This window comes from Nicotiana sylvestris, chromosome 1, assembly GCF_000393655.2.
Source record: "Nicotiana sylvestris chromosome 1, ASM39365v2, whole genome shotgun sequence".
Lineage (NCBI taxonomy): Eukaryota > Viridiplantae > Streptophyta > Magnoliopsida > Solanales > Solanaceae > Nicotiana > Nicotiana sylvestris.
In genome coordinates, this window is record NC_091057.1 from 68,597,822 (window position 1) to 68,619,491 (window position 21,670).

Below are 21,670 nucleotides of genomic sequence, written 5' to 3' on the forward strand. Positions count from 1 at the left end.
TCTATAGGCTATAGAATTCTTGTGTTTGATCTTGAAGGTTTCACACATGGCTTTCATCAGGTCACTGTTGAGATTGGAACCATTATCAGTGATGATTGACTCCGGAATCCCGAACCGACAAACGATACGGTCATGGAAGAAGTCTGCCACGACTTTCTTAGTCACTGCTCCGTACGATGCTGCCTCGACCCATTTGGTGAAATAGTCGATTGCTACTAGGATAAACCTGTGGCCGTTGGAGGCAGCAGGCTCAATTGATCCAATAACATCCATTCCCTAGGCAGCGAACGACCATAGTGAGCTTGTTGCAGTAAGCTCATTTGGGGGTACCTTGATCATGTCTGCATGTATCTGGCAGCGGTGGCATTTTCAGACATACTGGATGCAGTCTGTCTCCATAGTCATCCAAAAGCAACCAGCCCAGAGTATTTTCTTGGCTAAAACAAAATCGTTCATATATGGACCACAGGTCCCAGCATGGATTTCTTCTAGTAGTTTAGATGCTTCCTTCGCATCGACACACCTTAGTAATCCCAAATTCGGAGTCCTCCTATACAGGATTCCTCCACTGTGAAAGAAATTGTTAGACAACCTTTGAAGTGTGCGCTTCTGAGTAGTGTTCGCAAGTTCTGGGTATTCTCCTTTTGCCAAATATTCTTTGATATCATGAAACCAAGGCTTTCCATCTGCTTCTTCTTCGACATGAGCACAGTAAACTGGTTGATCATATATCTTTACCGAAATTGGATCAATGAAGTTCTTGTCTGGATGCTGTATCATGGATGATAGGGTATCCAATGCATCGACAAACTCATTCTGGACTCTGGCAACATGCTGGAACTCTGTCTTTGTGAACCTCTTTCTCAACTCCTGTACATGATGCAGATAAGAGAGTATCTTGGATTCTTGGTTGCCCATTCTTCTCAAACCTGATGTATAAGCAAGTCTGAATCCCCAATTACTAGTAACTCTTGAATGTTTATGTCAATGACCATCTTGAGCCCTGAGATGCATGCTTCGTACTCGGCCATGTTATTGGTGCAAGAAAACCTGAGTTTGGCAGACACCGGATAATGCTGGCCGGTTTCTGATACTAGGACTGCTCCTATGCCGACTCCTTTGAAATTTGCTGCTCCATCGAAAAATATTCTCCAACCTTCATTGGATTCTGCAATATCTTCTCCTATGAATGATACCTCTTTGTCAAGAAATACGTTTGTAGGGGTTCGTATTCTCCGTCCATGGGATTCTCGGCAAGGTGATATGCTAGTGCCTGTCCTTTGATCGCTTTCTGAGTTACGTAGACAATGTCAAATTCACTCAACAGGATTTGACACTTGGCTAGCTTGCCTGTAGGCATGAGCTTCTGAAAGATATACTTCAAAGGATCCATCCTTGATATGAGATATGTAGTGTAGGAACAAAAGTAGTGCCTCAACTTCTGAGCTACCCAAGTTAAAGCACAACATGTGCGCTTTAACAGAGAATACCTAGCCTTGTACGGGGTGAACTTCTTACTGAGGTAATAGATGGTCTGCTCCTTCCTCCCCATTTCATCATGTTGCCCCAGAACACAACCGAATTCTCCATCCAATACTGCGAGGTAGAGTAATAGAGGTCTACCTGGCTCGGGCAGGACCAAAACTGGTGGTTTTGACAGGTACTCCTTGATTCTATCGAAGGCCTTTTGGCAGTCATCGGTCCATTTGGTAGCGGCATCCTTCTTCAACATCTTAAAGATTGGTTCATAGATAACTGTAGATCGTGCTATGAACCGACTGATATAGTTAAGTCTCCCCAAGAAACTCATCACGTCCTTCTTGTTCTTTGGCGGTGGCAACTCTTGAATAGCTTTGACCTTTGATAGATCCAATTCTATTCCTCGATGACTTACAATGAACCCAAGTAGGTTTTGGCAATAACCCCAAATGCGCACTTCGCGGGATTCAATTTTAGTTTGTACCTTCTCAGTCTATTGAAGAACTTCCTCAAATCTTCATTGTGATGATAACATCGTCTACATATACTTCAATCTCCTTGTGTATCATATCGTGGAAAATGGTGGTCATGGCCCTCATGTAGGTGTCCCCAACATTCTTTAATCCTAACAGCATCATCTTGTAACAGTACATCCCCCACGGCGTAATGAAAGCCGTTTTCTCAGCATCTTCTTCATCCATCCAGATCTGATGATAACCCAAAAAATAATCTACAAATGACTATAACTCATGCTTGGCGCAATTGTCGATCAGGATGCGTATGTTCGGCAAGGGGAAGTCGTCTTTTGGACTGGACCGGTTGAGATCCCGATAGTCGACACAAACTCTGACCTTCCCGTCCTTCTTTGGTACCGGCACAATGTTGGCTAAACACGTCGGATATTCTACTACCCTGAGAACCTTGGCTTTGACCTGCTTAGTGACTTCTTCTTTGATTTTCAAACTCATATCAGGCTTGAAGTTTCTGAGTTTTTGCTTTACCGGCGGACATGTCGGATCAGTTAGAAATTTGTGTGCCACAATAGATGTACTCAAACCAGTCATGTCATCATATGACTAGGTGAATATGTCCTCATATTCCCTTAGAAATTCTGTGTACTCTTCCTTTTCTGACGGTGACAAATGAACGATGATTCGTGTTTCTTTGACGTTTTCTGCATCTCCAAGGCTAACAATCTCAGTCTCATCCAGGTTGGACTTAGGTGTGTTCTCAAAATTCTCAACTTCTTTAACAATCTCTTCGGGTATGTCATCTTCCTCTGAATCTATATCCGTTTGTTGCGTTGTCTCGTTGTATGTCACAGTCATTGGTTCATCAAGATAAGTAATAGTAATGCTGTATAAGTAAAGTAATGAGAGAAAATAATAAGAGTAAGATTTATAGGGAAAATCGAAATGCTTTGATAAATTCCATAAGTGTTTTGAACATTGAAGATCTTATTGCGAAATTTTAAAATGCGGAAGGAAAGTCAACTAGTAAAAATAAAAGATAGTGCATGATGCTTGTTCAGCCTTGCTACCTCGAGGCTTTTCGGGTTCTGGTGGTTCTGATGGTCCAGTTATTGAGGCATGCTACTCTACTGACTGCCTGTATGGAAGGGGCTTCCTCCCCCTCCTCCTCGAAAACAATACAACAATCCATATCATCGTCTTCTAGGAACAAATTCCTCACTGCTACTAGTGCTTCCTCTTCTTCTGACCCATAGATAACATCGGCTGGCTGGAAAGACTGCTCCAAATGTGGTATTGGCTACTCCAGCTGATAGTAAGGACCGCGCCATAGTGGCGACCGGTTGTTGAATTCTTCCTAGGTGTACTCATATCCCGGACCGAAGGTGGTGCCATGTTTCTTTAGTTTGATAGGCTTAGCAATTCCTTGGAGGTTCTTGTCAAGTCCCCTGCCAGGTTCGTATCCACTCCAGTTCAATATGCTTTCAATTTTATTGTCCGACCATTTGTCTTTGTCGACAACATTGACTCGCTCGATGTGGTGATAAGTCTCCCTGCCTATCTTTCTTCTGCCTCCGATTGCTTGGATGCTCTGGCGACTGTATATGGGATTGCTACCGTCGCCGTGAATGATCACCTCTTGGTGGTTCCACTTAAATTTCACCGCCTGATGTTGTGTTGATGCCACGGCCCCAGTGGCATGAATCCACAGTCGTCCTAACAACAAATTGTAAGATGTCGGCACGTCTATCACTTGAAAATCAACATCGAACCAAGTAGGCCTCATTTGCAAACACAGGTTGATTTCCCCAATGGTGTACCTTTGGGAACCATGGTGGTGAGGAGCGAGATGGTTTTGAGTTTTTGGGATATTTTGTAGAGGTGTGGGGTTCTGAGTGTTTGTGAAATTAACGTCTGGAGTGGTGAGGGAAAATGATAAATTAGCCAGATTCCGAACTTGATCAAGTTTCTCCTGAAACTTCAACAGTTTTTGCTCGAGTTGCGACACACTTTCGTTGGAAACCTAAGTACCATGGGTGACCTCTACCCGTTCAGATGAGTTTTCCTTTCTGGTGTTGTTCGAATCTTCCATCTTCCCTTTGTTCTTGTTTCTAATAGGACCAAGCGGAGGAGTGGGTGGAGGGACCCTGGATCTCGTGGAATAGGATGATGATGCCAGAGTGCAAGAACTAACCTTTGGGGAGAGGGATAAAACAAAAGTAAAAACAAAAAAGGTAACAAGTTAGTGAGGATTATAAGAAAAATGTTGCGATATTTAAACACATAGTGCAAGAATGTAAATCGTGTCCTAACTTAGGGAACTTCTTTGTGCCTGAGGTAGGCCTAACGACAAATTGATTTAAAGAACTTAGAGTGCTTAATGCCTCATTATATTGATAAAAAGTAGACGAATCCCAAAACGACACTAAATAATAGGAAATAAAATGTCACTAGTGGCCATTGACCTTATTACACAAGCTCCTATCTATTTGGTCCTAGAAGGACCTTCCCCAGACTCGGCATCTTTGGCTCCATCGAACAGCTTTACCAACTCACGAAGTCCCAGCAACAGGTAGGCTCTGGCTTGGTGTCCGCCCTTGTTTCCTTCAGCATTCTAGCAATCCTTGATTCTTTTAAGAAATTTCCTTTTCAGCTCTACTAAACCCCGCTCCAAGTATCCCAGTCGCTTGTTGGCACTGACAACCATGTCTTTCCACTTTTCAATCAGCTTTTGGTGGGCTTCTTGTATCTCACGGTGCTCGCTTTCACATTCCCGAATCCTCTTGCACAGTTGATTGTATTTGACCTGTGCCTCGACCTTTTCATCCATGATTCTGTGACCTCGAACAAACCCGGGTTGACCCAGACCATTATGATTATCCTCCAACCAGCCTGAATAGTATGGAGTACAACCAATATGGTATCTGTCTAGCTCGATGGTATCCCTTCCCATGACGATTTTGCAGTGCCACATATGCTGAGCTTGGCACTTGTAAGGGCTATCATCATCCTGAAATTCAACCCGGAAGTGACTCATCTTGTTGACCCTTGGTATAACCTGCTTCCTACCATCCTGTCTCATAACTCTAAGAGGGACGTAAGGGTAGGTTCCTCTCAAACCGATTAGTATCAGAAACGGTGCATCCCTGGATTGGGCGATGAATTCCTCAGTAGGGAACCACTCGAACATCCATTGTACTTGATCCTCAGTTAGATTTTCAAACAGCTCTAACCATCCCTTGGGGTCTTCTGGCTGGGCGAACATGTTGGGCATATAGTTCATTCGTCTTGGATGATGGAAGGCTATGTGATCATCCCAATCCCTTTGCTGAATCTCTTGCTAATATTCACCCCTTTGGAGATGCTCCATAAGCCAGAGGTGGAGTAGCAAATTGCAGCCCTCGAAATGTTTGGCTCCTTGCTGACACTTCTCCAAGGCTCGGTATATCTCTGCAATGATCATGGGCACTATGCTGAATGGTCTCCCACCAATTCCCTCCATTAGAGTTTTGATTACCATAGCTAGCATGGTGTGGATCCTTGTTTTCTTCATTGGAAACACTATCATCCCCAGGAAGCAAAACATGAAGACAAAGACCCTTCAGTGAATATGCCCTAATGATGTGAGGGCAAACTAATCAGGATAAGTACGGTAAGGTTTGTTGTGACCGTACCTCTCGTAAAAATAATCAAAGGGAATATACGAATCTTTCAAGAATGTCAAGTCTGGATTCTTCTTTAGACCCATCATTTTGAGGAAACCTCTATCCTTGTGGTTTTTCGGCATTAACAAACCCAAAGTTACCTATGGTATACCAGCTAATCCTTCTATTTCCTCCAGCAGGGGTGTCATCTCAATGTCTCTGAAGCGGAACACAGACCTATCACAATCCCAGAACAAAATAGCAGCTTCTATGATCTTGTTGTTAGGTTGGATTTCCAGGAGAGAAGGTAGATTTCCTAGGTATTTTCGGAGAAGAGTCTGATCACTGGAATGAAGATCCTCCCACCAGCTTAGCAATTTTGGGTGGATGTTGGTGACTATGCCGAATCTGGGGACGTCATGCCTCATATTTCTGCAAGAAAAAAGGGTTAGGCCATTACCCCCACCAAACTCGACTATTAAATATCAATAATTGGCATAAAAACATTTATTTCTCCAAATAAATGCACAAAACTTGGTAGTGTCCGTTTGGGTTTTAAGGAAACCCAGTGGACTTTGGACAAGGCTATCTTAAAGAGTCATTATGCGGACAACATAACTGACTCGGCTAGGTTTGACCATGATGCATGCACAACTAAACAAAGTAAGGTTTTTATAGGGTATTATACTGGTACCCTTGAGCGGACAACTCAAGAGGGAAAGGCGCGGAACCGTCGACTACACCATTGACCGACTGGTTTTACCGCAAATATGCCTTTGCCGGATTTAGAGGGGTGATAATATCGGAAGAGCGCAACCACTCTTTATAAGCGTTGCTATGGTATTTTGTTTGGCATGAGTGGAATATGATGTTGAAAACATATTTGTGCAATAACTAAAGCAGGTTGTCACGTATTTGCACATTGAGAAAGTAGTAAATACAACAATTCTTCATAATTTAAAGCAGTAATAAAGGAAAGCAGTAAAAGAAATAAATGAAAGAAACAAAAAGATAAATCAGTTTTGTAGTTGAAAAGGGGAATTGAATGCTTAAAGGTATTAAACAAATAAAGCATATAAAGAAAATGTCAAGCCACAATAATAGTCTGAAATGGTAAAAGCCTAAAAGATCCGCAGCAGAGTCGCCACGCTGTCACGCCCCCTTTTTCTCGTGAAATTGGGTTTATGACATTTGGGAGGACAATTCGTTCCCTTTTTGGGAATTTGGGTTTGAATTGAAGAGTTGCCACCTAATGATTAAGGTGCATTAGTACACCAAGAAGGTTTGATTTGAGTAACCAGAGATTGAGTAAGAGCTTGAAATTATCCCAAGGGGAAGGTGTTAGGCACCCCTCAGGATCCACTAGTGTGGTTTCCGGCCAGACTATTGTTGTGAATTTAGGTTCAAATAACATGTAGGCAAATAAAACTTCAAATAAGAGGGGATTTTCACATAATAGTTACAAACAAAATTGGAAAGAATTAAAAGGAAGCTAATTTTCTTAAAAGAAATAGTTTGAAATCTTTAGAAGAAACAAAGAAACAAAGGGAAAAAGGGGGGTCCTAGGTTTATTAATATGGATCATCCCACACAACATCCGGTAATCACTCTTCAGTGAGGGGCTACACGAGACGTTATCGCGTGGTCATCATATCCATATCTACCCTTTCCTACCCCATTAAGGTATTAAAGCATGGAATGGTCTCGTTTACTTATTGCATGCTATTACCCGTACCAATCCTATCAGTCCCGGAGGCATTTAGGAATACTAATCCTAAGAGGGAGGGATATTAGGCTTATTTGTAGTTTCAAAGGCAAAATTCTAAGGCGACATACAAAAAACATGTATAACAAGTTGGGGGAAAGCACATAACAAGTAAAAGGCTCAGATATACCTCCTTGAACAAAGAAAGCACATAATTAGCATGACTTTCACATATTGTTTATGGTCTAATTAAGAACTTAACGGTTGAGGCAGACTGATTTATTACATAATTCATATATGAATCCTGAATTAGGCCTGCCTACTGGTTATAGTTAATAACACAGATTTAGTTTATAACTTCTCCCTAAGGCTTACCTAAGTGTTGGACAAAGATCCTATAGGCATGGTATCTACTGAATTCAGAAAGCAATAATAGTAAACTGAATACGTACTGGTTAAAAAGGTTGTCAGATTATTAAAGAAAGCAAGTTTTTTTATGAAGGCCATGAGTTCTGCAAATGATCATCCTTGTTATTACTAGTTTAGCTCTAGACGTGAATGAATCGATTCAGATTCGATTAATAATTCCTATAGACATATTTTTTACGCGTAGTTGGTCAGAAGCCTTATAGACATGGTAAAAGTGCAGAAACCTTATTGGCATGATATCTAGGTGTTGAAGATGTGTTTTAACCTCTAAGCATGGTATCTAATAGGCAAAATTTGTTTTAAGACATGAACATGGTATCTATATGCAGTTGATTGTTTAAGACCCATGAACATGATTTCTAGATGAAAATGGATATACAAGATTCAAAAGAACCTATAGGCATATTTTCTATATGCATATGCAGAATTCAGATTACCATACTTATGGATATTCCTATAAGCATGATTTCTATATGCATACAGATTTCAGAATGACTTATAGGCATAATTTCTATATGAGTGTTGCAGAATTTAGAATGACCAATAGGCATGGTATCTACCCTTTGCATACATAGTTACCCGCTCTTTTCACTAGCCATCCCCAAGAGTTTATTACAATTATTACAGCCCAGAATAAAGTAAAATATATCCAAAAAATGTAAATAAAAGTACAACCAAAGGAGATCCTGATTCAGACTTCATGTCTGAAATATGAGGTAAACTAACTCCATAAGATCAAGAACCAAAGCCTTTTTCCCATTCGAGTGTGTCAAAGTTGCCTAAGAACCTCAAAAAGGACTCCGGGCAATGCTCACACCCAAATGTATTATCAGATTAGGACAAGTGCAGTGTGGAAGGTCCAACCCTCAAGTGTCCAAGTTCAAAGGGAGCTCAAAGGGTCCAAAGGCAAGGCTCACAAGAGAGGGGCAGAACTTAAAGACTAAGAGAGTGTGTAAGTGCAGAAATAGAATTCTAAAAAGGGGAAAGGAGAGGGAAAGGGCTATAGATAAGTACACATAAGGGGTTCAGGGGGAATAGGGAAATTGAAAGAGGCAAGGGCAGGCTGTGGGTATGCCCAGCAATGGAGAATGTCAGCATACCCATAAGCCTGTTAGAACACACTATTTAGAGGCTAGGATCCCAAAGGATCAAATTTAATTCATGGACAATAATTTGTATATTGCCAAGCCTTAAACCATAGCTCAATAACATAGGGGGCAGGGGTTTGGGATTCATAATAGAAAAGGCAGAAAGAAATCAGCATGCTAAAGAAAGTGTTGAACTATACAGAAACAGTGAGTAGACATAGATACGAAAGTAGTAAATAAACACTTAATTGTGGTGCTAAAGTTTAAATCAGGACATACCAGTTTCAAAGAAACAAATAGAGAAAGCAGAAGGTCTTGTAAACAGGCCATAGTGCAGACAATAAGAGAGAATACTATTGCGTAAGTGTAAGTTCAGAAAGACTATGAGTGATGGGTGTGCTAATGAAAGATCGTGTATTTATAGTGTGAAAAACATGTAGAAATAAGGTAAGAAAATATTTAAGGAACTGGATGTCAATTAAGAATCAATCAACACAAGACTTCCTTTAATTAAGGAATTCAGACTCAAAAGGTAAAACTATTTAAGGAAAGAAATCAAATAAACATCTTGTGTAAAGTAGGCAATTAGGGATAAATACATAGAAGTTTATTTTAGTGGCAGAGCTTTGAAATACACGGTTGCATAAATAAGGTAAGAGAAATCAATTAGTAGCCAGTAAATCAAGGATCAGAGATTTTGTAATCACTGGTCCATGAATTAACAAAGCCAGAAAAGCTGAGAAAAGTTTTTTAACTTAAGTCGAGTGACAGGGCAGTCAACAAACAAGGAAAGAAATCAATCAAACTTGTACAAAGGAAGTCTGAAATTAATCAAAAATTAAAAGCACTTTTAGAGGGAAGTTCAGCACATATAAAGAGCACACATGTATCAAACATGCGAAAAGGGGTCAAGTAAAAGGTCTTATAGTGTTTAGCAAAAGTCAGAATCATATGAAGAAACAAAATTGAAACAATGATTTTGAAACTTAATGAAGCAGTAGATGAAACAACTCCAGGAACTCAAATAGCTCAAAAAGATTAGGGTTTTTGAAATCAAGCAAGTTCAGATATGAAGCACAAGCAAATCACATAGCTAATGGTCTCAAAACTCAGATGAACCCCCAAATTCTAGGGGTTTACCATCAATCGAGTGCAGAGGTGAGAGGACAAGCAATCAAGGAAAAGATATTAATCGAAACAAGTTCAGAGGTCTCAGAAAGGAACTGAGACCCTTAGCATGCTCTTTCAGTTGTAGAAACTTATGAGAAGCATAGTAAAAGAACAACATGCGAGACACAGTAAAAGAAACATAATAGAAGAAGCTAATGAGAAACATAGTAGAAGTAACTGATTACGAACACAGTAGTAGAAACTTAAAAACACAGTAGAGGAAACTGATAAGAACATGGTAGCAGAAACTTAACGATAACACAGTAGAAGAAACGTAGCCGAAGAAACACAAAGAACACAGTAGAAGAAACATAGTAGAAGAAGCACATAAAAGAAAAAGAAAAATCAGAGAAACATCTAAAAACCCTAGATCGGAAAATAAAGGCTTTGAAAGCATAATCGAATGAAATATCAGAAAAACGTTTAAAAGCTTAGGGAAAACATGGATCTAGAACAAATCTACAGAGATCAGAAAAACCTCAAAAGCTAGGGTTTTAGAGAAACCCAAACGGTGAGAAAGACTTGGATCTAAGCAGGAGGAGTCGAGGCCAGACTCGAAACAGGCATGACTTGCCAGAGCAAGGCTGGAGATGGCCGTGAAACTTGAATCAACAAGGGTTTGGACCCAGCTCTTCGTGTTCAAGTCATGAAACTTCAGTAACCAAGCGTGAGGAGCCATAGAAGGCTGGTGGGTGGTGAAACCACCATGGATTCAGGCCAGGAGGTGGCCGTGAAAGATGGATGGAACTCATCGGAGAGGAGGGGAAGGGGGAAGGTGCTAGAGAGAACCAGAGATAGAGAGATAGAGAGAGAGAGAGTAGGTTGAGTGAAGAATGAGAGGGGACTTGGGGGTTGTTTGGTTTAATTTGGTAAGGGCGGATCTGGACCGTTGATAAAAATGATCAACGGCCAGATTTTAGTCCGGGTTGGGTCGGGAAGATTTAAGATTGGGATTGGGTCTTGGGTTGGTTTAATTTGGGTTGGGTATTGGGTTTAATCAGGCAAAATTAAAAGGCCAAATATGGCTATAAGTTAAATAGCCCCTTTTTCCCCATTTAATTTATAAAAACAAAATAATAAAAAAAAATTTGAAAAAAAATTAAAAGAACTAAAATGACTTATAATGTATAATTATCAATTTAAAAATACAGAATCCCATTTTATAAACATGAGACAGATTTAAACATATAAATGGCTAATATTGCAATTATGCAATTTTATCCTTAAAAAAACCAAATAAATTTTTAAAAAAATGTGTGAAAAATGTCTTAGCTATATTTTAATATAAGCATGAGAATCCAATAAATAAATCACCAAAATGATAATTTGGGGATAATTACTGGGTTTATCTTTATAAAATAAGGCAGTAAATTGTTTTGAAAATCTTTGAAATATTAAGAAAAATGTAACCTTGGAATATACTTATATATGCATATACATACTATTTTGAAAGGTGTTTTGCATATAAAAAATACATGGAAAAATTGGTATCAACAGCTGCCTCTCTTTACCCGGGAAGGATGAAAGAGTTGTCGGGTAAAGATATGATGACTAATTTTAAATAGAGTTTAATGATTCTAAGGCTATCCTGAACAAGAGGTAGCTACAACAGGGACGCCAGAGCATCTTCCAAGTCAACTCTCATCGAACACGGTGGCATCGACATCTGAAATTTGCACGCAATGTGCAGGAAGTGTAGTATGAGTACAACCGACCCCATGTACTCAATAAGTAACAAACCTAAACTCAGGTTGAAAGCAGTGACGAGATTGTACCAAGGTTAGGGTCCATAGCCACATCCAGTAATACTTCACAACAATATTCATAGGCAGCACAAAGAATAAATTAATAATAAAATGTTCAGCTCGTTCACAAATCAGGAAAAATAAGCATTTTCTTTTCAAGTATAACAATAAAACTCAATTCTTTTCACTGAAATCACCAAAATATGAGCAAGTCTGAAAACTGTGATTTTTCCATAAACTTTCTTTCAAAATAGGAGATTTAATTTTTCAAATGGCATGAGGAAAGTACATCTCTATGCCTACATGTCAAGATACATGTAAAATCATGAATGTCACCAAAACCAGGCAGCAGAAAGAAATGCAACTCTATGCATATATCTCAAGTACACATGCCAAATACAATGCCTCTCAGTAATGAACCCATTTACTCACACTCTCAGAGTACTCAATCTCACTGCCTCGCATTATCTTTTACCATGCTCAATACTCAGCACTCTCAATCACTCAGCATTGTACTATACTCGTTGCGGCGTGCAACCCGATCCATACACATATAGCCATAAGGCTCATTGCGGCGTGCAATCCGATTCATTTATTTATAGTCGACTGCGCTCACTGAGGGTGTACAGACTCCGGAGGGGCTCCTACAGCCCAAGCGCTACAATCTGCACGGACAACTCACGTGCTATAGTATTAATATCAGTATCTGCACGGACAACTCATGTGCTATAGTATCAATATCAGTATCTGCACGAACAACTCACGTGCTGCACGGACAACTCACGTGTTATAGTATCAATATCAGTATCTGCACAGACAACTCATGTGCTTCACGGATAACTCACGTGCTATGGTATTAATATCTCACAATCTGGCCCTCGGCCTCACTCAGTCATCAATCTCTCTAGTCTCGCTTAGGGGCTCACAATGTCATGAAAATCAGCTCAAAAATAATGATATAATGTATCAATAATAATAACTGAGACTGAGATATTATATGAATACATGAATATGACTGAGTACGAAATATCAATAAAATCAGTGAGATGACAACAAAAAATGACCACTATGGGTCTCAACACTATTGGCATAAAGCCTAGACATGATACCTAGCATAATGTACAACTCAATTTACTTATCACATGGTGAAAACACTGATATCAACAAAGTAGGACCACTACACAGTGTCCTGGAAACAACAGAGTCATCATTCAGAGGGTGCACGCCCACACGCCCGTCACCTAGCATCTGCGTCACCTTAACATCAATCACTTAACACATAATTCGGGGTATACCCTCAACACTAAGTTTAAAAGAGTTACTTATCTCAAACCGTGAAGTTCTATACTCCGCTATGCCCTTGCCTCGTAAATCGGCATCCGGACGCCTTGAATCTATCCACAATTAAAGTGATTCAGTCAATACAATTTATATAAATTAATTTCATGTAAAATATTAATTTTTCACAAAAATCCGAAATTTAACTAAAAATTGCCCATGGGGCCCACATCTCAGAATCTGATGAAACTCACAAAATTCGACAACCCATTCAACCACGAGTCCAACCATATCAAAATTACTAAATTCCGACAACAACTCGGCCTCCAAATCTTCAAATCTTATTTTCAAATTCCTAGGTCCAAATCCTCAATTTACACCTCAAAAACATGTAATCTAGACGGATTATTCGATGATAATTCAATATTATGGAGTAGAAATGATCACAAGTGACTTACCTCAAGATTTCCCATGATTTCTTGCTCAAAAATCGCCCCGGGCCTTGTTTTTTTGCCCAAAAATGTCAAAATGAGCTAATAAAAACCAGAACAACATTCAAAACACGATTCTGGTCACCAAAGGCACAATTCCCGTTGCTAAAAGTGTCAAATCTGGTCGCCAAAGGTGCGCACCAGATCCTACTGCACCAGTAGTCTTTAATTTCACTAAAAATGCTCTAACTCCATCATACGAACTCGAAATTCGACGATTCTTGTTCCTACGAGTCACAAATAATAATACGGACCTATTCCTTCAATCAAAACTGAAATTGGAGTTCATTTTCTTAGTGCGATACCCATTTCGCTCATTAAACAATTAACTCATGTTTCACGTTAAAAACTCAATCGCGTCTTGACAAAATTAGACCAAACTTTACAGATCGCTCCTATAATTCATTATAAAAAATTTGGAAGTCTCGAAATCAAATTTGGATCTCTAGAACTAAAAATGGACCTTTGGATCATTACATGTTCATGCTCAAAATACCAATTTCTTCCAAAAACTCTTCAAAAACTCATCCGAGCCCCATAGGACCCCAACCAAATATACTAACAAGTCGCATAATATGACACAAACTTAGTCGATATCTCAAATTATATTGAACAAAACTAAAACATGAATCACACCCCAATTCAAGCCTATTCAAAAGTAACAAATTCCAATTTCTACATTCGATGCCGAAACCTATCAAATCAATTCCCTTTGACCTCAAATTTTGCACACAAGTCATAAATGATATAATGGAGCTGTTCCAATTTTCAGAATCATATTTCTATCCCGATATCAAAACGTTAACTCCCCGGTCAAACTTCCAAACTCAAATTTCCTATTTTCGCCATTTCAAGCCTAATTTAAATATAAACTTCCAAAAAGAATTCTGGACATGCTCCTAAGTCCAAAATCACCATACGGAGCTATTGGAATCATCAAAAATCCATTTCAGGATAATTTACACATATTTTACCATCCGGTCCATTTATTCAACTTAAGCTTCCAAAACATGAATTATTATTTCAATTAAATTTTGAATCATCTGAAAATAAAACTTGACCACTCTCACAAGTCATAATACACAAAACAACGCTACTCAAGACTTCAAATAGCCAAATGGAATGGAAATGCTAGAAACGACAGGTCGGGTCATTACATATATAGACATTCTATAACTATATATATATATATATATATATATATATATGTGTGTGTGTGTGTGTGTGTGTGTGTGTGTGTGTGTATGTGTGAGATGACCTTTTGGGTCATCACTTGTTTTTAAATTGAATTATGTGTTCCGAGGCCTTAAAAATCTCTTTTAGCATCACCTCAATTTGCGTGCGAGTCCGGGCACGTAGCCGGAAAGCTTATATGTGAAAATTTGTGAAAAATGATAAATTTTGACTATAAAATGAATTAATTTGACTTTGGTCAATGTTTTGGGTAAACGGACCTGGACCCGTGATTTGATGGTCCTGGAGGGTTAGTAGGAAAATATGGGACTTGGGCATATGCCCAGAATCGAATTCTAAGGTCCCAAGCCCGAGAAATGAATTTTTAAAGAAAATTATTTTTTGAAATTGTTTAAAGGATTTGGAAATGAATTTTGATTAGAACATCTTGGTATTCGGCCCGTATTTTGGTTCCGATGCCCGGTACAGGTCTTATATGTGATTTAAGACAATTCTGTGAAGTTTGGTAAGAAACGGAATCCGGTTGACGTGATTCGTACCTTAAATGCAACATTTGATGTTTTTAAAAGTTTTGAAATATTTCATTGATTTTGAGGTTTAATTCGTTGTTTAAGGGGTTAATTTGGCGATTTGATCGCATGGATAAGTTCATATGATATTTTTGAGTTAGTACGCATGATTGGTTTGGTGCTCCGAGGGCTCGGGTGAGTTTCGGATGGGTTTCAGAAGGTTTTGAACTTGGAAAAGATTGCAGGTTTTAAGTTTTCTGGTGTGCTGGTGTGTGCTTCTTCGCGTTCGCGGAAGGACTCTCGCGAACACGAAGGGTTAGTCAGGCTGAAGGAAATCTCCTTCTACGCAAACGCGAGACACACAACGTGAACGCGAAGCCTTGGGGGTGTTTCCCTTCGCGAACACGGATCTTCTATTGCGATCGCGAAGGCCTTTGGGCCTGGGGATGGGGAAGAGAATTTTGTGCTACGCGAATGCGGCCACTGGACCGCGAATGCAAAGGCTTGAGGAGTCAAAGATCCACGAACGGGAGCCCAATGTCGTGAACGCGAAGGTCACTTAGGCCCAACTCTTCGCGAATGTGACAGGCCTATCGCGAACGTGATGAAGGCCTGTCCAGTGATTTTATAACAGAAGCCAAATCGGGATTTAATCAAAATTTCATAACTTCTTCTTCCAAACTCCAAATTGGGCGATTTTTGAAAGAGGATTTTACCACCAATTTATAGGTATGTAATCTTAGATTCATTTTCTTCAATTTCCATTAACACCCATTAGATTTCTAGGATTCATGTTCATAAGGGTGGAAAATTAGGGATTTGGGTAGAGTTACGGTTTTTTGTATAATTGTGATTTAGACCTCATTTTGGGGTCGAATTTTGGAACTAATTATATATTCGGGCTAGTCGGTGAATGGGTGATCGGGTTTTGGTCCGAACCTCGTATTTTGACCAAGCAGGCCCGGGGTCAATTTTTGGCTTTTTGGAAAGAATGATTGGAAAGCTATAATTAAGAATTAAAATTGGATTGTTTAGTGTTTATTGATGTTATTAAGTCGATTATGTCTAGATACAATTGATTTGGAGCCGAATTCAAAGGGAAAAGCGGTGTTTGAGGCTTGAGTTGGTCGTGGAAGTTCGAGGTAAGTGTTCGGTCTAACCTTAGATTGAGGGATTAGGAGTGGTGTCCTATTTGCTATTTGCTTCTTGTTGAGTACGACGCATAGGCGTGGTGAAGAGTATCTATACGTTAGTGTCGAGCATGACCGTGAGTCTTAAATTGCAATTTATTTTGTGTTCTTAAATAGTACTACAGATGCTTTAATTGATGATTCTCGATATTGAGCAATGATTAAGTTTGTTTTCGTGGAAATTACTTATGATTGAGTATTGGTGTTAGTTGAGATGAGTAGAAGTTGGGTTAAGATTGGTGATTGTTGTTTCTCCCATGCTGGAATGTATTTACTTTTACTGTCGAATCCCTTGCCTGGATAGTGTAGCTTATTGTTGGTCCCTTGCCGGGACTTTTGGTATGCTTGTTGCTAAAGGTATATAAATGTTATGTTGGATCGGGTTGCAGACCACAAAAATACTATATAAGGAACGGGTTGCACGCCGCAACAATGTTATGTTGGAATGGGTTGCACGCCGCAATAATGTTATGTTGAATCGGATTGCACGCCGCAACAATGTCATATTGGATCGGGTTGCATGCCGCAACAGTGATATAAATGGATCGGGTTGCACGCCGCAACAGTGTTATTATGGTTTTGTTGTAAATCTTGAATTGTTCTCTCATATTTCTCTTAAGTTTCTGCTGGATTCGATATTTCCCGCGTAGCATGTACCCTCTCCCATTTTAATTGTTTATTCCTGTTAATTTTCCACTGTATATTATATAACTGCATAGGTTTATCTGGAGTCTGGTCCTAGCCTCGTCACTACCTCGCCGGGGTTAGGCCAGGCACTTACCAGCACATGGGGTCGGTTGTGCTGATGCTACACTCTGCACTATGTGCAGATTCCGGAGCAGCTTTTGGACAGTAGCACTTGGGGATCCTACCTTCAGTCCAGTCAGAGAACCCGAGGTAGTCCTGCAGGCTTCCGCATGCTCGGCGTTCTCTTTTACTTTATTTTGTACTCTGTTTTCATTAGATTTTGAGACAGATTGTATTTCTTTGAGACATTTGTTATAGTAATCTTAGTCCGACCGTGATATTGTGACACCGAATTCCGGGTAGAGATGTGTATTGTCACTATCGTACTGTTCTTGGTTATTATATTAGATTAATTCTTCCGCTTGATTTCATTTATCGTTAATATCTAAATGTTGGATGCCTGTTAATTCAGATTATTAAAAAGGGTTAAAAATGAAAGAGTTAAAAATGTTCTATGTTTAGTGGCTTGCCTAGCTTCTACGAGTAGGCGCCATCACAACTCCCGAGGGTGGAAAATTCGGGTCGTTTATGTTTATATATATATATATAATGAAATTAACCTTGAAACAATTGAATTATATAGTTGCTACGAAGAATTAGTGGCCGATACGTATGATCGTAATGTTATGATCATACGTATAGGCTACTATATTAAATATATATATATATATATATATATATATATATATATATATATATATATATATATATATATATAATGAAATTAACCTTGAAACAATTGAATTATATAGTTGCTATGAAGAATTAGTGGCCGATACGTATGATCGTAATGTTATGATCATACGTATCGGCTACTAAATATAATTATATATATATATATATAATGAAATTAACCTTGAAACAATTGAATTATATAGTTGCTACGAAGAATTAGTGGCCGATACGTATGATCGTAATGAATGATCATACGTATCGGCTACTAAATTAAATATATATATATATATAGAGAGAGAGAGAGAGAGACATTCAATATTATATATAAATAAATATATATAAAATCTATTTTTTAAGGTTAATTTCATTATATATATCTTTACATATATATATATATATATGTGTGTAAGGTAAGATTTATATTACCTTAAAAAATATCTACTGAAGTTCGTCTGAGTGAGGTGGTGAAATGCTATTTACCTTAAATAAATTATTTTATTTATATATTTAAATGTGTGTATATATATAGTTATACCCATTCACACACACACACACAAAGTTTAATACCCTAACTCTTTCACAAACCCTAGAACCCAACCGTGGACCCCTTTCCCAGTGCTACCAAACAATCCCCATCTGGCTACTCCTCTGATGAAAACGACGTGAACAACAATCCATCATTTGAAGTGCTCATGAAGGATTCATACATCAAGCAAGATTATATGGTAAATGAGATTGTTTTTTTTCAAGTTCTATTTTTTTAAATTCTTGTATTTTTTGACTTGGTTTTGCAAAAGAATCAGAAACGAAATAGGTGATGTTTCGATTTGGTTTTTGAAGAGGGGTAGATCTGGTTTCAACCAAAAAAAATTTCAACTTCAAACAAACAGATCTGGCTGTAATAAAACATCAAACAAATAGATTTTTTAATTTTTTTTATTTCTGAAATTTTCCATAGACTGGGAGTATTGTATTACTTTTTTTTTTGGTATAAAGAAAAATATTATTAATCTTTCAGTTTCAAACAAATAGAGTTTTTAATTTTTTTTTATTTCTCAAATTTCCCATAGACTGGGTGTGTTGTATCACTTTTTTTTTTGGTGTAAAGAAAAATATTACTAATCTCTCAACTAACCAAGTATATATTTTCTTGGTTGTATCTGTCTACAAATCACCCGTGGTTGAACAATTTTGTTTTCTTTTTGTTTGTAACATATTCCAAAACATTTTTACGACCACATTACTGAATCACATAGCGCAGCGGTTCTTCGATATGATGACGAGCCTTGATTTATGGAAATTAATATGGGTAAACGGAGATGGTTCAAAGACGTTGGAAATATTTTGTGATGAATAATAACATCAGCGGGGTTGTGTAATTAGATTTGAGTTGCTTGAAATTACACAATTATATGTTGTCTTCCAAGTGCACGTGAAAGGCCAAGGAACTCTCGAAGATCTAGTTAAAATTAACTAGTATCCGTTTAAATTTATGTTTGTCTTCCCATTTTGTGTTGTTTTTAACTTTTGTTTAATTTTATCGGACTAGTTATGTAATGTGTACTTTTATTTTTCAGTTATTAAATTTCTATTTTGGTATTTTCCAGTTATCTCTTTGGTATCATTCTACTACCCTAACTACAAACCTTAACTATATGGTTGGAATATAGTCTTTATTCAATATATTATTCTACTACCCTAACTATATGGTTAGAATGTGAATAGTCTTTAGTTCAAAAAAGGGTTGGTAACCGAAATAATAAATGCAATTCAACTAACACCAGAAGACTATTCACATATTTCCCTGAAATAATAAATGCAATTCAACTAACACCATTAATTATGACAATTAAAAAAACCCAGATAATAGGTTATTTTTTTCACTGACAGGAACAATACACCCTTCAAACAAAACCAAATAGTGTGTCCAAAAATAGGTTATTTTTTCCACTGACAGGAAAATTAGCATTCAATACACCCTTCAAACAAAACCAGATAGACTGGCCAAAAATAGGTTGTTTTTTTTCACTAACAGGAAAATTAGCATTCAATACACCCTTTTTGATCAGGAGGGTGTTTGATATATATTTTTGGACTGGCTTGGCCCCTATAAATATGGTCACATACGCAAACCCTAAAGACCTAAAACACTCACATACTCAAACCCTAAACTATGGATGCCTCTCCCTCAACCAAACAAGCCCTAGTTTACTCTTTTACTAGCAGTGATGACATATTTTACTCTTTTACTACCAATAATACTGAAAAAGAGATTCCTCCAACTTTTGAAGTGATTATGACTGATTCATGCATTGACTACGACGATCTAGTTATGCATCAATATTGCATATTTTTTTTGTGTGTTTAAGCTTTCTATTTTCCAAAAGCTTAATAGTATTGTTTTTTCTCCTTTTTTTTCAGCATATTCCAAGAAAAATATGCAAGCATCTTCCTCCAACATTAGAACACACGTATTTTCACCATCGTGGCAAAGAGTAGATTGTAATTATGAGCGTTGGTGATCAAAAAAGGTTCAAGGTAGGCTGGAGACTTTTTGTGTTAGAGAATTTTATCAGGCGAGGTTTTGTTGTCAAATTTTCGTTGGTCGATGTTTCACCACTGCGTGCTATCTTCAATGTGGATGTGAAGGGAGACGGATATCCTGTTTGTACTAATCCATTTTTTTATTTGGTACTAGGATGTGTTTGTGTTAAATTCAAACCTTTAGTTATGGTTGTTGTACTTTTTGTGTTGAAATGTTATGTTATAAAATTTCAATCTTCATATTAAACGATGTATTTTTTTTAATTATTTATCATTCAAAATAGAATAATTAAATTTTTTAATTATTTATCATTAAATGTACCATGGGGAAGTTAAATGGGTTGGTGTGTTATTAATGTATAGTCTCATACTCTCATATACTCAAACATTAAAGACCTAAAAACACACTATACTACAAACACTAACTATGGACGCCTCTTACTCTACCAAACGATGCCTAACTTACTCTTCTACTAGTGAGGATGAAAAAGAGAATCCCCCAACTTTTGAAGTTGTTATGACTGATTCATACATCAACTATGACTATCTGGTTATGCATTAGTGTTGTGTGTATATATATATATATTAAGCTTTATATTTTCCAAAAAATTACTAAAATTATTTTTTTCCAGTATATTCCACAAAAAATCTACAAGCATCTTCCTCCAAAAGTTGAAACCGCGCTTCTTCATTATCGTGGCAAAGAGTGGTTTGTATCTATGAGCGTTGGTGATCGAAGAAGGTTCAAAGAAGAATGAAAACTTTTTATTTTGGATAATTATGCTAAGCGAGGTTTCGTCGTCAAATTTACGTTGGTGGATGTTTCATCACTATATATTTACTTCAATGTCAAAGTGAAGGGAGAAAAAACTCATGATCGTAATCCGGTTGAAATTGATTAGTTTTTAGGTTGTGTTTTGTATTTTTCAATCCCTTTATTATCTTTAACCTTTTATTGTTGATTTAGTTATGCTACTTGTGCTTTAGATTTGCTATAACAGTTTTCATTTCTTACGTTTGAAATCAACTTCAAAGACTATTTTTATAGTATAATGTAACAACATATTTCCCACCGGTTGGGAATAAACCCTAACCCTAATCCTAGAAATATTCTACCTAATGTAACAACATATTTCCAACCGGTTGAGAATAAAATCTTGGACTTAAAATTCAACCTAATTCTACCTACACACTACTAAAACGGTTGAGAATAATAAATGCTTCATTGAGAAGCTAAATATTTGAGACTAATAAATGCCACATTGACAAGCTAAATAGTAGGCATGAGAAGCTCAATGGTAACCTATCAATC

At 37.8% G+C, this 21,670-nt stretch overlaps 1 protein-coding gene across 1 annotated transcript; it reads right to left on the minus strand.

Moving 5' to 3' along the window:
* Positions 1 to 316: 316 nt before the first annotated feature.
* LOC138871017 (uncharacterized) lies at positions 317 to 1,031 on the minus strand. Its single transcript, XM_070148867.1, has 3 exons — positions 930 to 1,031; positions 674 to 870; positions 317 to 437 (listed from the first exon to the last, which is right to left on the minus strand). Exons 1-3 carry the CDS (start codon positions 1,029 to 1,031, stop codon positions 317 to 319), a joined length of 420 nt encoding a protein of 139 aa, XP_070004968.1.
* Between the last annotated feature and the right edge of the window lie 20,639 nt (positions 1,032 to 21,670).

Bases quoted from the DNA above. Each gene is read 5' to 3' on its own strand.
- LOC138871017 (XM_070148867.1), bottom strand. From the start codon at position 1,031: ATGGCCGAGTACGAAGCATGCATCTCAGGGCTCAAGATGGTCATTGAC. The intron at 871-929 runs GTTTGAGAAGAA...CATCATGTACAG, and splicing joins CAGACTTGCTTATACATCAG to GAGTTGAGAAAGAGGTTCAC. The intron at 438-673 runs GTTTCATGATAT...ATTTTGTTTTAG, and splicing joins GAAGCAGATGGAAAGCCTTG to CCAAGAAAATACTCTGGGCT.